The sequence below is a fragment of the Anas platyrhynchos genome, chromosome 1 (assembly GCF_047663525.1).
Source record: "Anas platyrhynchos isolate ZD024472 breed Pekin duck chromosome 1, IASCAAS_PekinDuck_T2T, whole genome shotgun sequence".
Classification (NCBI taxonomy): Eukaryota; Metazoa; Chordata; class Aves; order Anseriformes; family Anatidae; genus Anas; species Anas platyrhynchos.
In genome coordinates this window covers 60,317,374-60,332,722 of record NC_092587.1, presented here as the reverse complement: position 1 = coordinate 60,332,722, position 15,349 = coordinate 60,317,374, and the positions used below count along the sequence as shown (strand labels likewise).

Here is a 15,349-nt window from a genome sequence, read left to right as displayed (position 1 = left end):
AGTTAAAGCCAGGTCTCTGTTTCCTTTAGTAACACCTAGCCACAATTGACAATTAGGCCAGAAAATAGATTTATTTTTCTTGAAATGTTACACATGGGCCCGTTAAGTCACTTTTCTCACTGGCTGTCAAGGTCCTGAGAGAGCTTCTTACGTGCCATATTTATTCCTATGAATATAATCGTAATATAGAAATCATAAAGAAATAATAAGTAGGGTAGGCATATGACAGTTTTTTCTAACTCTGGATTATTAACACAGCCAGCTACTATTAATTGTAACTTGTTCCAGCCATAAGAAAATTCTGAATTATCTCAGTGCACTCCATCCCGATCCCCAAGGTTTTGTACCATGTACTATCACTAATTTTGTTTCTCCCGTCCAAACGTGTTTGTTTGTAGGATGGTACCTACCTCCTGCTTTGGATTTGAGGGAGCTGCTTTTTCTTATGCCAGCAATAGAACACTTTTTTAAAAGAAATTTCCTTTAGTCTGCAAGCATACGGATTTAAAGTTTCCAGTTTTGGCTATTTTTGTATGTCTCAATAGGTGTGGCTTTCCACAGTTTTGCCCATTTTGTCCAGCATTTAAATGTTGTGCTATCATGTTGGTTTTAACTTTTGATCATAAACTGTCTGCTTGGCATCTGAAAACAATTGGCTATTCCCATTCCTGAAACAGTGTTTTTAGTAATTGACCTTTTTGTCCTTCAAAGTACAGAAGCGATCTATGAATAGGAGTCAAAGCATCCTAGTTATTTCCCATGACTTCTTTCATTTCTTCTATGTGTCTGTCTTTCTGTCTCTGCCTGCCCGTCTCTTTCTCTCTAACAGCCCCTTTGAACCAGCTGATGCGCTGTCTTCGGAAATACCAATCCCGGACTCCCAGTCCCCTCCTTCATTCTGTCCCCAGTGAAATAGTGTTTGATTTTGAGCCTGGCCCAGTGTTCAGAGGTAGTTGGGCTCTTCTTTCTTGTTTTCACCCAAACAAAATAAGTAAAACCACAGATGCTGTTTGTGCCTCACCCTCACACCGTGTGTATGTAAGTGTGTGAGTTTATCAAAACACCTCTGTTTTTTGCTTGGCCTGGCTGGAATGCTTTGAATGTGCTTTCCACACATACCCACTTTCACCTTTACACGCTTGGAAATGACTATAAATAAAGCCTGACTTAAATCTTCTAAAGCAAGGAATTTCATAGTTGAGGTTTTTATATGGACCTTGACATAGTTTTTTGAAACAGAGGTCTTTGGATGGCATTAAAGTGATTTCAAAGACAACGTGATGTCCTTAACTTAGAATTTCCTTGACTGTTCAGTTTAAGTCAGTTCAGTGCTTTAGCAGTTTCTATGTTTAATAATCTTTACTTTGAAACATAATCTAGGAAATCAAATGTGAATTACAAACATTTCCATTGATATCTTGTCAGGTCTCAAGGTTTTCAAGCATGGCAAGTTGCCATGGCAACTTTCAACAAATACTGCATTTTGAGAATGTTTTATTGATACCGCTTTGGGGCCCTGGATCGTTTAGGCTATGTAATTTGTATTTGGTAAATTTCCAGTGAAACAGTGTTTGTTTGTGCCCTGAACTGCATAAAGTAATAGTCGTCCATTCTCACGTCATTGACTCCGGGGTAATTCAGGCCTAAAGCTGTCAATGGATCTGTTGTATTGCACAAAATCCCCCCAAAAACATGGGATTTCATATGCTGGAGAAACCAAGTACTAAGTAATAGCATGAAATAGAAATATTTTGTCTATATGTATAAATGTAGATATGGGTAGTTAAGTGCATGTAGTGTGGTTTTCAAATGCTACCATCTTGGCTGTTTCAAAGACTTTTGTTGCAGAATATATCAGGAGGAGTTCACCATATGAACTGACTTGTAAAATGGTTCCAGAAATCTTTGTAAGAAGACAGATGTAAGAAGACAAGCAAACTGACTGCAGAATGGAATATGTTAAATATAGCTTCAGAGCCCAAGCTAATAACTTAAGTCCAACGTTATCTGAAGTATTTCACAGTACTTCCAATAACTTAGAAAATAAGCCCTCTGGAATTATTACGAACAGATTAACTATAATGCTCCACAATGTGCTGAAACTATTTCCACAGAAGGGTGGATATTGTGTTAGCGTTTCTATATCTTGGTATTAAAATTTAAGTAGGAGACTCCAGTTACTTCTAAAGAAAACAGAATGTGTTTTCTTTAACGTCTTAAAGTACAGCTTTGATTTTAAAGAGAAAATCTCTAAGCCAGTAAAATTTTGGAAAATAGCTCATGTTCTGGAAGCATCATAGATTTAATTTGACATATGTTTGCTTACAGACAAGTAATGTACTGAAGTTTAACAGTATAGGAACCATAAAGTAAATATGAACAAAAATGCATTCTTTAGGTCACTGTTTTCCAACTGCTTGTAAGTGTAGTTAGGATGCCCAATTATGCATTATTGTTGCTTTACCACATGGGACAGAGTTCATGGATGCTGTATCCCATTTTTGATGTGTTGGTATGCCATTATCGTGCTCTTCCACTTTTAAATATATGGATTTGAGCTCAATGAGGAAAAGGAGTGATGGATACAGATAGTGAGATAAATTAGCACACACAGTGGCTGAACTCAAGCACTAGTTACAAAAGTTACAAAGTGGATTTTGAATTCAAGTTGGCATTAGGAGACTTTTTTGGTAATAAAGGGGCTTCTGAAGGAACATGAGGAGGAGTATTGTCCTCCACCACTGATGTACGAGAAAGCCCTGGAACGGTGGAGGTCCGGTACAATGACGTGCATTGTTTAGCAGAGCATCGTGAACTTAATTAACAGTTGACCCTATTTTATGTCCTTTGCATCGTGAGGGTCAGCATAACCTTGTTACTAATAATTATGGTGTATTTTAAAAAGCAGTGTCTAGTTAAAGTGTTCTATTTGTAAAGAGCCATTGGGGCTCTGAAAGACAGCTCTGTTAGTGACATTTTCCTACATAGCTTCGTTTAGACAGCATATGTGCTGGAGATGTACAGTTCTAGTTTGTACTTAATAGAATATGTTTCAAATAGCTAAGTAAAGTATTTGTTCCTTTGAAATCCTTTCTACAGTCTTATGTTTACTTTTAAATAAGAGCTCCCTACTAAGAGATAGCTTTAAAACAGCCAAATGGTTTTGAGGTGGCACTTGGAGACTCAGCTAGAAACCATTTCAATTTTTTGCATTTAGTCAATTTTGATTCCAAAGTACAGCATCTCAGTTGTTTATTGGGTCCCCAAAAGCTTAGCTACAAGAAATCTGAGAGGCAGCTACTGCTAACTAAAATGCTACTACTTTTCTTGTCAAAGAAACTGGTGGAATTCAAAGCAAACATACGTATTTTTTCTAGTTAAAGAGACTTTGTCCCTCTAATTCAGGACCAAGAGACTGAGGACTATCAGGGATACAGGGATGTTTGACTTGTCTCTTCCTGTTACCTAAGACTTGAGCACTAATCTAGTATTAGTACAATATTTCCAAAGAACGTGTTTGTTCCCTCTTAACATTTACATTGATGTTTGGAGATACTGCATCTTAAAAAACATCCTCGCACCTAGTATCTACATTCTTGTAAGTTGGCCTCTTAGAGATAAAAATGATTCTGTTTCTGAAATTTAGGTTCAACTGCAGGTTTGTCTGCAACACCTCCTGCCTCTTTGCCTGGGTCACTCACTAATGTGAAAGCGTTACAGAAATCACCAGGACCCCAACGAGAAAGGAAATCATCCTCATCCTCAGAAGACAGAAATAGAATGGTAAGAGAAAAATCAGCTATTTTCACTCATAGTATGGTATATTCGTAGTATAGAAGTATTACATATCCATGTTCTTCTCACTTTTCTTTCATCATAGTCATCTGAATTATTTTGAAGGTATTATAATTATTGAGGACTTTAAGCCAATAGATAATGGAATATTGAAATCATGGGACTGATACATAAATCATCTAAATCATTGACTGGATTCACTTTTCCTCCATTGCACCCAGAAGTCTTGGCGTGCTTTATGTTATAAAGCCAGTTTCCATTCAAAGAACAGCTTAATTTTCCCCTTCATGTTTCATGAACAGTGAAAGTTCTCTAATGAATCTCAAATATAACAGTACATAACAATTACTGCATTTATTTAATTTACAATTTAACCATGCAACTGAATAAGAATTGAAAACTAACTGAGACTTTCCTTTTAGTAAAAATAAAAATCTCAATTTTTACTGATTTTAACATTGCCCAAAATCTGTGGCAAGTATTTCGTGTCAAGAAATTATTTAGTATACCCGTATGCTGAGAGTATATGCCTAGCTTGAAAACTCAAATGCAGCATTTGAGAAAAAAATATTTTAGGATTTTAGTTATATGAAATTCTGATATCAAATCAGAAATTTATTAATTTATATAATATCTTTACATTTATAATGTATGTAATTTATTAGTTTATATAATTTATTTATTAAAGTAAAGGACCTATTTTCACAGGCATTAATGCACTTACTTTCTTTCTTACTATTTGTGCATTTATGTAAAGAAAACCCTTGGTCGACGGGATTCAAGTGATGATTGGGAGATACCAGATGGACAGATCACAGTTGGACAAAGGATAGGATCTGGATCATTTGGAACAGTCTACAAAGGAAAGTGGCATGGTACGTGGCCATCACAGCAAACAGTTATTAAGCAAATGACATTGCCTGCTGGGGGCCTCCCACCTGGAAAGCAGCTATACAGGAAAAGGTCTGGGGGTCCTGCTGGACACCAAGTTAAACATAAGCCACCAATTTGGCCTTGTCACAAAGAAGGTTAATGGTATCCTGGGTTGCTTTAGGTGAAGCATTGCTAGGAGGTTGAGGGAGGTGATCCTTCCCCTCTACCTCATCACTGGTGAGACTACACCTGGAGTGCTGGGTCAGAGTCTGAACTCTCCAGACATGGAGATACTGGAGAGACCCCAGCAAAGCACCATGAAGTTGATTAGACAACTGGAGCATCTCTGCTATAAGGAAAGGCTGAGAGAGCTGTGACGATGCAGCCTGGAGAAGAGAAGGCTCAGAGGGAGATCTTGTCTCTCTATATAGAAATACTTAAAGGGAGAGTAGAAAGAGGATGGAGCATGGTAATGGCCGCAAAGTGCAACACAGGAGAATCTGTCTGATAATGAGGAATCACTTCTTTACAGTGAAGGTGACCAAGCACTGAAATAGGTTGCCTAGAGAGGTTGTGGAGTCTCCCTCCTTGGAGATGCTCAAAAGCTGTCTGGACATGGCCTTGGGTGAAAGGTTCCAGGTGGCCCTGCTTAAGCAACAGGGTTCAACAACATTGCCTCCAGAGGTCACTTCCAACCTCAACTATTCTGTAACCTAAGAATACTTTTTAAATTTCAAAAGTACTGTGTTAAGTAATATTAGAACTGCAAACAGTTTAGAAACTTGACTCTTGCGTGTTCTTCTCAATGAAATGTAGTTACTAGAAAGACTGAAATATCCATGTCTTTTTACAGAATATTTACTATTAATATTTTAGTGGTTTATTTCACTAAAGCTAGAAAATAGATAATCTCAGTATTTCCGATTTTCTGTACATTATTTTCTTAATTGTGGAATCTATGTCAATGGTACTTACTTAAAATATTTGTTTTAAAGGTGATGTGGCAGTGAAAATGTTGAATGTTACAGCACCCACACCTCAACAGTTACAGGCTTTCAAAAATGAAGTAGGAGTGCTCAGGTAAGAATATTTTTAATGGCGTAAAATCATTTGTGTAAATTTATGCTTCTGTAATCATTGAGTTTCATATTTCTATTAGACTACATTGGTCATATTCCTTCATGATGATAATTGGGATAGAAAGTATAACTTCCCATTTAAAACATTCATTTCTATCCACTGCTAATTTGTCCTTCTCTCATATATCCATACCTTCTGTCTGAGTATAGATATACCGAATAACATATGTAGACTGATGATGAGTATATCTATATCCAAACACTCAAAACAGACTGTTTTTTTGCTGTTGTGGTACCCATAGGACAGTCAAGCCTATAGGTGAACTTCTGGGACTTTTGCTCTCATCCAGGTTCTGAGATTGAAGGAGAGTGTACCTAATTGCTGTTTTCCAGCTACACTACAGACCAAGTTTTCAATTGTTCAGTAGTTTCTAACCAGTAGCATTGACTCCTCAGAAAAAAATGTAATTTTTTTTTTTCATAGTCATTTCTTGATTTTCTTTTCTCCTGTCTGCTGCTTGTACGTTCTCAAATGAAGTATTTGTCTTGGGTTCAGTTCTCACTAGAGGATCTATCAACGTGACACCATACAGTATTTCTGGTGGAATACCACTAGCATCCAATTACAATCTTAACCATAATTCTGTTTTATGAAACAAAATAGACACTTCTTGGCTCTGGAAAATTGATGTGTTGAGCTGGGTGCCTGTGCTGGAGGAGGGTCCCCCATAAAGTGCATGGTGAAACTCCTAAGTCCATAGCTGTGGAAGTAGAGGCCTTGTGGCATATCTGTTCAGGAGAACTTAGTGGAACCCAAAGCATAGCATCAAAAATCTTGTAGTCCATACCTAGTCTGGATTTCTCCTGGCAGTCCTGTGGCTGAAGTCTAGCCCTTCTCTGTTGATCCTTTTGGCATTTACAGTAAGTGGTCAATTGTCCTATCCTTTGACCCAGACAGGCCAGATACACCCATCATCATGCCTTTCCCATTATGCTTCATCAGTACTTCCTTGAGATAGGATTTGCAAGAAATTGATTATTTTTGTTTACTCAGCAGTTTACTTGCAGTATCACTTGACAGATCCTCACACCTGAAAAGGGCACAGTTTTATAGTCTAGAACTGTCCTAGCCTGCACTGCTGAGAGGACTAACAGGGTCACAGTCAAGGCTCTCATGGTAGTTTTTTAATATAAGAAAATATAAAGAGCTGCCAACAAACAGCACAGCATACAGATTTAAGAAGTTACCACAGGTTTTAAGTTTGGTCTGTTAGGTTTCTTCAAGCAGTGAGAAGGCTGCCTTCAATACTGAGCTGTGTAGAAGGAAGATTGCTTTTTCCTCAGCCTCTGGGAAACCTAAGAAAGACTCCAGAATGCTTAGGTGCCTCATCTTTGTGATCTCTAGTTGGAATGTTTGGTGGAATCTAGTTCTTCTTCATGTCCATTTGATGACACTAAGAATGTGATTGAGTTCCTGGGGAATTAGGAGAATCTTTCAGATTTTACAATGTATCAGTAGACTCTTCAAGGCCTTGATTCTACTGGGATATCTGCTGAGATAACCTTGGGATTATGCTTTGAGAAGTTTTTATGTCTAGTTTCTTCTTCTTTGAAAGAGGTTTGATTTAATGTGACCAAATCTCTGTGGTGAACCCCAGTCTATCCCAGTACTGTTTGGAAACAAGTTCATAGAGAGTATCGTAACTTTACAGAGGTACAGTTTTCATACCTGTTCCCATGATTTTTCATGTGCTAGCTCCAGAAAGTAAATGATTTTTATCAAAGTACTAAAAAAAAATGAAGCCTTGTCAAGGAAGCATGTTGATTGTTTCTGAAGGAAAAGGTTGCATTTCCTGGAAGTCACCAAGACTGGAATTTCATTTGGGATATCCTTCTGCTTGATGGGCACCAACATGTATGGCTGAACTAAGGTTACACAAGACCAGGCCTGCCTTCAAACAATCAATGTTCCTCATAGACTTAGTGATAGCATCTTCTGAGCATTTTTCTGAGCATTCCTGTGCTGTTTTTTTTTTGCAAAATCAAGAGAAAGCAATGCTTGCTCCAGAATACCTGCTCCTTGTTAATTCAGCAATAAAGGTTATAGGCTGTAATAATTCATTAGACTGAATCTAGAAATGGATTATCTTAGGGGAAGCTGAGATTGACCGAAGACCTTCTGTTTGGAAAGATGCATTTGGTTCTGCCTGTTTATTTACATGTATTTGTTTGTTTGTTTGTTTATTTTCCCTCATCAATTTTCTCCTGATATACTTTTTTTTCCCCCAACAGGAAAACACGGCATGTGAATATCCTTCTTTTTATGGGTTATTCAACAAAGCCTCAGTTGGCTATTGTTACCCAATGGTGTGAGGGGTCAAGTTTATATCACCATCTACACATCATTGAGACCAAATTTGAAATGATTAAACTAATTGATATTGCACGACAGACTGCACAAGGCATGGAGTAAGTCTCTTATTATCTCTTTGCAAATGAGTGTTGTGACAGTGTTTGTGTATCTCTTTCACACTGTGACTGACATTGGCAAACTAGATTAGCTGTCTGTCAGTTTGCCAAGTCCAGAGTCCTGCCTTAATCAAAGTATTTGAAGAGTTTATTATTTTGATCAGTAAAATAGACTTCAGGGTCTTTTTCTGGAACATAGAGAAGTACACATAATCAAGGAATATGGTCTCTGAAAGAAGAACGCAAGTTTAACCACACTGTAATTATCTTTAATCTTGTGAGAAAAGATTTCTGTTCAAGGCTTTATGGTCTTCACAGTGCAGATAGACTTAGGGTAAGAATTTAAAAAGAAACACCCTGCAAATGAAAGTACAGAACTGTGTAAGATAACCCAGAATGCAGACAGCCCTGTTAGTGAAAAGAATGCAGTTTCTTTTATATTTCTCATAAGTGTTGTAGCTCTCTAAATAAAGTAATAGATTTCAGCATTTGAAGAAAACATAACTATTTTGTTCTAAGGACTTTGTGTTAAGTAATCCTTCCTCCCGTTGACAGCAATGGAGGGAATTGGAATTTACAAAACTAGCCCAATATTGTATGCCAAAATCAGAACACTGATGTAAGACAGAAAAATCACCCTTCAGCTGGAATGGCGATTGCAGTTAATCGTGCACTTTTTCCACTGAGTATTCAATTATATTTTCAGTCAAGAGGTTGGGAGATGTTTGCAGCAACTGGCCTCAGCCTTCTATTTGCCTGCTGATATCCCCAGGCTCCCTCTGTAGGTAGTGGAGATACAGAAACTGTTCTTTGAGTGTGATTCAAGGCAGGAACATAAAATGGGGCTTTTCCACAGATTTGTGCCACTCTCAGTGATTAAACAAAGAGCTGTGTTGCCCAATAGATTAAACAAACAGCTTTGTTGCCTAATTTAGGCTATATCTATGCTGTGGGGCAAGTACTCTCCTCTGACCTCCCTGCAGTCTATTTATCCATTCTGCAATCAGGGGTTCTCTTTTCCAGTCCCAAACTAAAAAACAGTCAGCTTGTGTCATGGGATACACATAGAGACTTGGAAACACTTTTAGGTCCCATGATTTGGAAACACCTAGGCTAAAGCTGTGACTTACCCCACAAAGTGTCATGATAGTCACCGTCAAGGCTGGGAGGCAGAGCCTTCAGCACTGAATGGCATGTCAAAAACTACTGACATTCTTTAGTTCGGATTCTGAATATTGACTTAGGCAACTGAAAAGCAGAAGTTGACGTGTAATTGCTGTTTTATTCTTCAGTAACAACAGGTTGGAGGTGGAAATCTAAGCTTTATTTTGTTTTTCTTTTCTCCTGTGACTGTTGCAAGATCTTGCATGGATTGCTGATGTTTTAGTGCTTTAACAAACGTGTGCAGTTTGGATATCTACAGAGTTTGTGTTTTGGTAATACAATGAACTTTGAGCTGTTCATTAGTGGAATAACATCTAACCCATCTAATCTATGATGTTCCTTTTCAGTTATTTGCATGCCAAGTCAATCATCCACAGAGACCTCAAGAGTAATAGTATCCTTTCCTGGAGATGTGATTCTGGAATATGACAGCATTCTTTTTTCGTTTTTCTTTTTTTATTATTATTACTAGTTTTGTTTTGTTTTTCCTGCCAGAAATGACCTTATTGAAGTGAAAACCTCTTCATGTGTGATTATTTGTTGAATTGAAATTTGGTTGAGAAGGCGTTATATAATCAGTAGAAAAGTAATGAATACTTACTATGCCTATTGCTGTGATTCCAATAACATAGCGCGTTTTGTTGCAGTTTAACAAAGAATTTCACATCATTGGGTTTCTACTTGTAATGAAAGATTTTTCCATTTCACTCGTGGAGTGTATTCAGCTTCCAGTGGTTGAGTACTTGGCGTTTCAAGAAAGTCACCTGGGCTGTAGGCTGTTCAGCACTGGCCTAGTCATTAAATATGTAACCCTACAGTACCATAATTCATCATGCTGGCTGCTTAGAACCTGTATTATATAAATTTCTTTAATCAATAATGGTAATGAATGGTTAAAACTGTTATGTCTAAAGTTGCAAGTTTTTAGCTGTTTATTGTTCTTGGAGGACAGAACCAGTACTGTTTGTTTTCCCTTAACATTTCCCACTTAGATATTTTTCTTCATGAAGACCTCACAGTAAAAATAGGTGACTTTGGTCTAGCTACAGTGAAATCACGATGGAGTGGATCTCATCAATTTGAACAGTTGTCTGGATCTATTCTATGGATGGTAAGTAAAGGGGAGGTGGTGTGTCTGTTTTAACTGATTTAAGGGTATCTGACCAAGCTTTCTCAGGCTATCCTTCCAGTGCATGGACACGTGCAAACTATCTGAAGCTGGAAAGACCAAGCAGTACTTAGAAGTTCTAAGTGAATTTCAGTTTTTCTTTAAGCATATTTTCCAATAGTCACAAAAAACAAACAAACCTCAGTGTCGTCTTCCCCTGTACTGAGGGTTAAACTGACAGGAAAAAAAATTGCCTAAGGAAGGATGTGATCAATTCAGGGTTGAGTTTTAAGGATTCACACATGGTTATTCTGAAGATGTCATGCAAACTGTTTAAATCTTCTAAGAAGTATAGTTATGACCTCTGTTGCAACTCATCTTTCTTCTTTTCCACTTGAAGAAACTGAAGGTTCTGTTAGTTGACATTATTTTCAGTGCTGTTATAATTCTAGTTTCAAAATATCTTCTTAGCCTGAACAGGGTCACTTTGTTCTGTCATAGATCAATAAAGGGATAACCAAGCTAAATAGAAGCAATGAGAGATTGGTTATTGATACAGATTTTGAGATTTGTGTCATTATCCCCTCTATATTAGAACTCAGTAACACCTGAAGCCAGGAGCGGGCCTTGCACCTCTTATACTCTGGACAAGTCCATATTTTGTTTCTGGTATGCAAGGTGCAGCCTGGCGTGGTGAAATATTTCCTTTTGTTCCTTCCTAATTGTTTTCTTTTGTGGTACAGGCACCAGAAGTTATAAGGATGCAAGACAAAAACCCGTACAGTTTTCAGTCGGATGTGTATGCGTTTGGAATTGTTCTTTATGAACTGATGACTGGACAGTTACCATACTCAAACATCAACAACAGGGACCAGGTAAAAAGAGCATGGGCTTGAAAAGGGGTTGACTTCAGTCAGCTGTGGCCTGAAGAAGAGTGATATAGTCCTGTGAAGTGCCTATTCTGTTGTTTTGTGCGTTCCATTTGTGTTTCTGATGTTCTGAGATGACGTTTCTACATTTAGATCTGCCTCAGCCACATAACACCAATTTACTCACTTCTCTCGAGGGTTTTTTTTTCTTCTTCTTTTGTTCCTTTTTTTACTTGAAGTATAGATTTTCAGATTCTGAGCTCGTTGCCAGGATACTTATTAAGGAGAGAGCAGGTTACTTAATAGTAATCTAGTTTAGAATAGTTCTGCAAAGCAGAAACGATTCTCTGTATGTTCAGTTACTCCTCTTTCTTTTCCACCTCCTGAACCGCCTTGAATAACAGCTCAGGAACAGGACTGACAAAATGGAATGGCAATCATCTCAGTGAGTGTTCCATATTCATTCCAGTCTTGAGAAATGCATGCACCATCTAATGGAGTTTCAGGATATCAGCATTTCTCAAATTCTGCTTGATGGAGCATATGACTTTCCAGAGTGTTTGAATCCTGTAAGATTACTTAATTGTGAACAAATATTCCATAAGTCTAATGATACCCCACGCCTGTAATATGTCTTCACAGGATAGGCATGTTCGGGAAGGCTTGTCTGATTTATCATTTCTCTGTCAAATCTGGAAATAGGATCTATGCATCAAGACCTTTGGTGTAAACTATTCCTTATCTGGCTGGTGATATATTTATGTTGTATCTGTGTCCGCATCCCTTGTTTTTTTTCACTGTCAGTACTTGAGAATTGCAACCATAGCAACGTTCATCTGTGAATGCCATTTTATAAGGCTGCTTCCATATTTGTCGGAACACTTCATTCCAATTCATCAGATTTGGAGTGACTCCTCTTTTTGTATTTTTTTTCTGTTCTTTAAACAAAGGGAAGTGTCTAGATTCCTGACCAGATGGTTTTAGCCTTCTAAAAGTAGTATTCAGACATTGTTTTGTTTTCACCTTTTAAGTTTTGAATCAGGAACCCTGTGAAATGGGTGCTCACATTTGAGTGCCGAAACAAATTTTAAATTACAAGTTAACCCAGCATAAAAAATGTGATCTGATCTCTTGATTTTTTTTCATCCTCCGTTGTTTGAAAGAGATGGAAATATTGCCCACTCTGTATTGATGCTTCTACATCAGATAATGTGTCACAACTGACATTTTTAGTGAGCAAAACATCATTCTTGTTACACCTCTAAGAGTTTTTCTGACTTTAACAGATTTTTATAGACAGACTAGGACTCTTCTTATAGTGATAATCTTTTTCTAACATCTAATCAATATATTAATCCCCGTGTTATATACAAACAGTGTATCAGAAACAAAAATACTGATGATTTTTGAATAATTTTAAATTAAGTAGTGTAATTATTTAGGAAAGAATAACTGCTAGGAGGTGATAATTCTCTTTGCTGCAGAGGTTATGGATGGTGTAGACAAGCCTTTACTACGAAATGCTGTTCTGGCACTTTTAAATTTCTGAAGAAACCATTTGGGTGATCTGCTGTACCGCGTAATGCAAATGCAGATGCAAGCTGAAAGTTGAAAAAGGGACTGTGGTAGTGTTAGTGCAAATAGCATTGGTAGTTTGCTTGAGTTGTGTGTTTTGTTTTTTTGTTTTTGATTTTCTGGCAGGTTGTGGCTTTATTTTTTTTGCCAGTGTCAAGATATTGAAATAGTTATACTACATAAAATATAAGGCATGATACACCTGCTGGGTCTGTCTGACTGTTCAGAAAAGATAGTGATTATCTGCTGCAGCATGAATGGATCTTTGATTAGCTAGTTTGAAAGGGCTTTTTAGTGGCAGCACAACTGCAGTACTCAAACTGCATTACATTTGACCTTGGCTTGATGTGATGCTGTTTGATGGCTTTTTTAAAATATCCAGGAGCACATGAACCAGATTCATACTCTGCTTTCCTGCTTTCTATTAATTTACTTTGTTTTATACTTAAGTTTTATCCTTAGGTGAAATGTAAACCTTCCATGCAAAACAAATTACTGTAAAAATTCAAAGCCTGTCTGCCTCTAGGTGAATATCAAAATGGGCCTGTAATACTCAGTTTCTACAGACAAAAGGCAGTTTCATTTTTGTATGTGGTTTTCTTGGGGGTAGGGAGGTGTGGAGGTGGAAGGATGGTCACATGTCAATAATAAGTTTTAGTGGTAGAAAAGCAAACGAAAGAATTTATTCTCAAAAGGTAAGGTTTCTTTTAATATCTGAAGTCTGCGTGTTTCCTAAAATGCCTTTCAGTGTGAACTTTCTGTTGACTTTCGTATTATGAAACAGAATATTTATTCTTAGGAACCGTATTCCTACCACAGTTGCTTATTCTTGTTTTTGTAACTGTTTTTGACACCAAAGAACTCTTCCTTAGATGTTCATTGCTATAAATGGTAACCATTTACTAGCATTCGTGTTTCTCCTAAATCTCTCTTAGAAGAGAAGGAGGAAGAAAAGTCTAATTTCTTGTCTTTACTGAACAAGCAAGCAAACATTACTCTTAACAAACCTGGTGATTTCACTTCCAGATGCTGTTCTTTGGGAGCAGAAAATTTGCTGCTGGAGCTAAAATAGTTTATAGCAAAACGTCCATCTTTTTTGTTGTTGTTGTTTTTACTATTTATGTTACGAACTCATCTTCTTCCTCTTCATCTGTTTTTTTCCTAAAATAAAGATAATTTTTATGGTGGGACGAGGATATCTATCACCAGACCTCAGCAAAGTACGGAGCAACTGTCCAAAAGCTATGAAGAGATTAATGGCAGAATGCTTAAAAAAGAAAAGAGACGAGAGACCCCTTTTTCCACAGGTGAGGAGTGATTTTTCTTTAGTTCTCAGTAGATGTCCCAATTTAAAAACGAAAAATAAAGATCACTTATGAACTCTCTGGCTAGTTTAAGATTTTTTATATTAGTCCTACAGCAGGACTTCATAAGAATCCTGAATTAGACCTGGTTATTGTTCAATTAGAAATGTTAATTTTCAATTCAAAAAGTAGATAGTAAAATAGCTTGTATAGTCAGAAAATCATTTATTTGTTGGAGAAAGTTTCCTGGGCAATAGCGAAATTAATGATTGCAGTTAAACACGTGAATTAGAACTTGTTTTGTACGTTCTCAGAAATCTGTATGCTCTGCTCCTTCCTCTCCCCCAGGCTTTATGAGGGGAGTCTGATAGTTTGGAGACAAAACTTTATCATGCCTGCAAGAGGGAGGTTTGGGTTCTAAAAGCTTGAAGGGGGAAATCTTAGTTTGTTTCGAGTGTACCAAAGCATTTTCAAAAATAAATTGAGCTCCCCCTGCTGGCTTTTTAGTAGATGGTGTTAGGGAGACAGCTTCCAGAGAAATTGTGTTTGTTTACGGCGATAATAGCTATAGGTAACAATGCATAAACAAGGAAGCAAATAAAAAGCAACTGTTTGCCATATGCTTACACAGGGAAATCAGCATGGCCTTTTAAAGGGGAAAATGAGACAGTTTCTTCACAAAATGTCCTTCTTGGCTCGTGAAGATGTAAGCACAAGAGTGCAGTGCAGTCATTTTTTTTAAGTTTCTGTTTCAATGTGTGTATAAATATCTTTTTTTGTAGTTGATTGATGTTCTGCCTTTGGTTTTAAGAGATTGTTACAACTTTAGAATAACTGATCGGTTATTTTTTGCTTGTTTTAGATTCTTGCCTCCATTGAGCTTCTGGCCCGGTCATTGCCAAAAATTCACCGCAGTGCATCTGAGCCGTCGTTAAACCGGGCTGGCTTCCAAACAGAGGATTTTAGTCTGTATGCTTGTGCTTCTCCAAAAACACCCATCCAAGCAGGGGGATACGGTGGGTTTCCAGTACACTGAAAAGACATGTGAAGCATGTGCCTGTGTGTCTGTGTGCTGGTGTGTTCCGATGTGTGCAACACATTTGTACGTTCTCA

At 37.4% G+C, this 15,349-nt stretch overlaps 1 protein-coding gene across 2 annotated transcripts in view; it reads left to right on the top strand.

Annotated features, from left to right (window-relative positions):
• BRAF (B-Raf proto-oncogene, serine/threonine kinase) overlaps window positions 1-15,349 on the top strand; it is an 82,337-nt gene that overhangs the window by 52,994 nt on the left and 13,994 nt on the right. For both annotated transcript variants that reach the window (XM_072038935.1, XM_027446729.3), the window contains exons 10-18: window positions 3,647-3,783; window positions 4,553-4,670; window positions 5,664-5,748; window positions 8,040-8,216; window positions 9,728-9,774; window positions 10,373-10,491; window positions 11,232-11,363; window positions 14,105-14,239; window positions 15,099-15,252. In XM_072038935.1, the coding sequence (XP_071895036.1) occupies window positions 3,647-3,783; window positions 4,553-4,670; window positions 5,664-5,748; window positions 8,040-8,216; window positions 9,728-9,774; window positions 10,373-10,491; window positions 11,232-11,363; window positions 14,105-14,239; window positions 15,099-15,252 (1,104 nt within the window). The remainder of the gene's footprint in view (window positions 1-3,646; window positions 3,784-4,552; window positions 4,671-5,663; window positions 5,749-8,039; window positions 8,217-9,727; window positions 9,775-10,372; window positions 10,492-11,231; window positions 11,364-14,104; window positions 14,240-15,098; window positions 15,253-15,349) is intronic.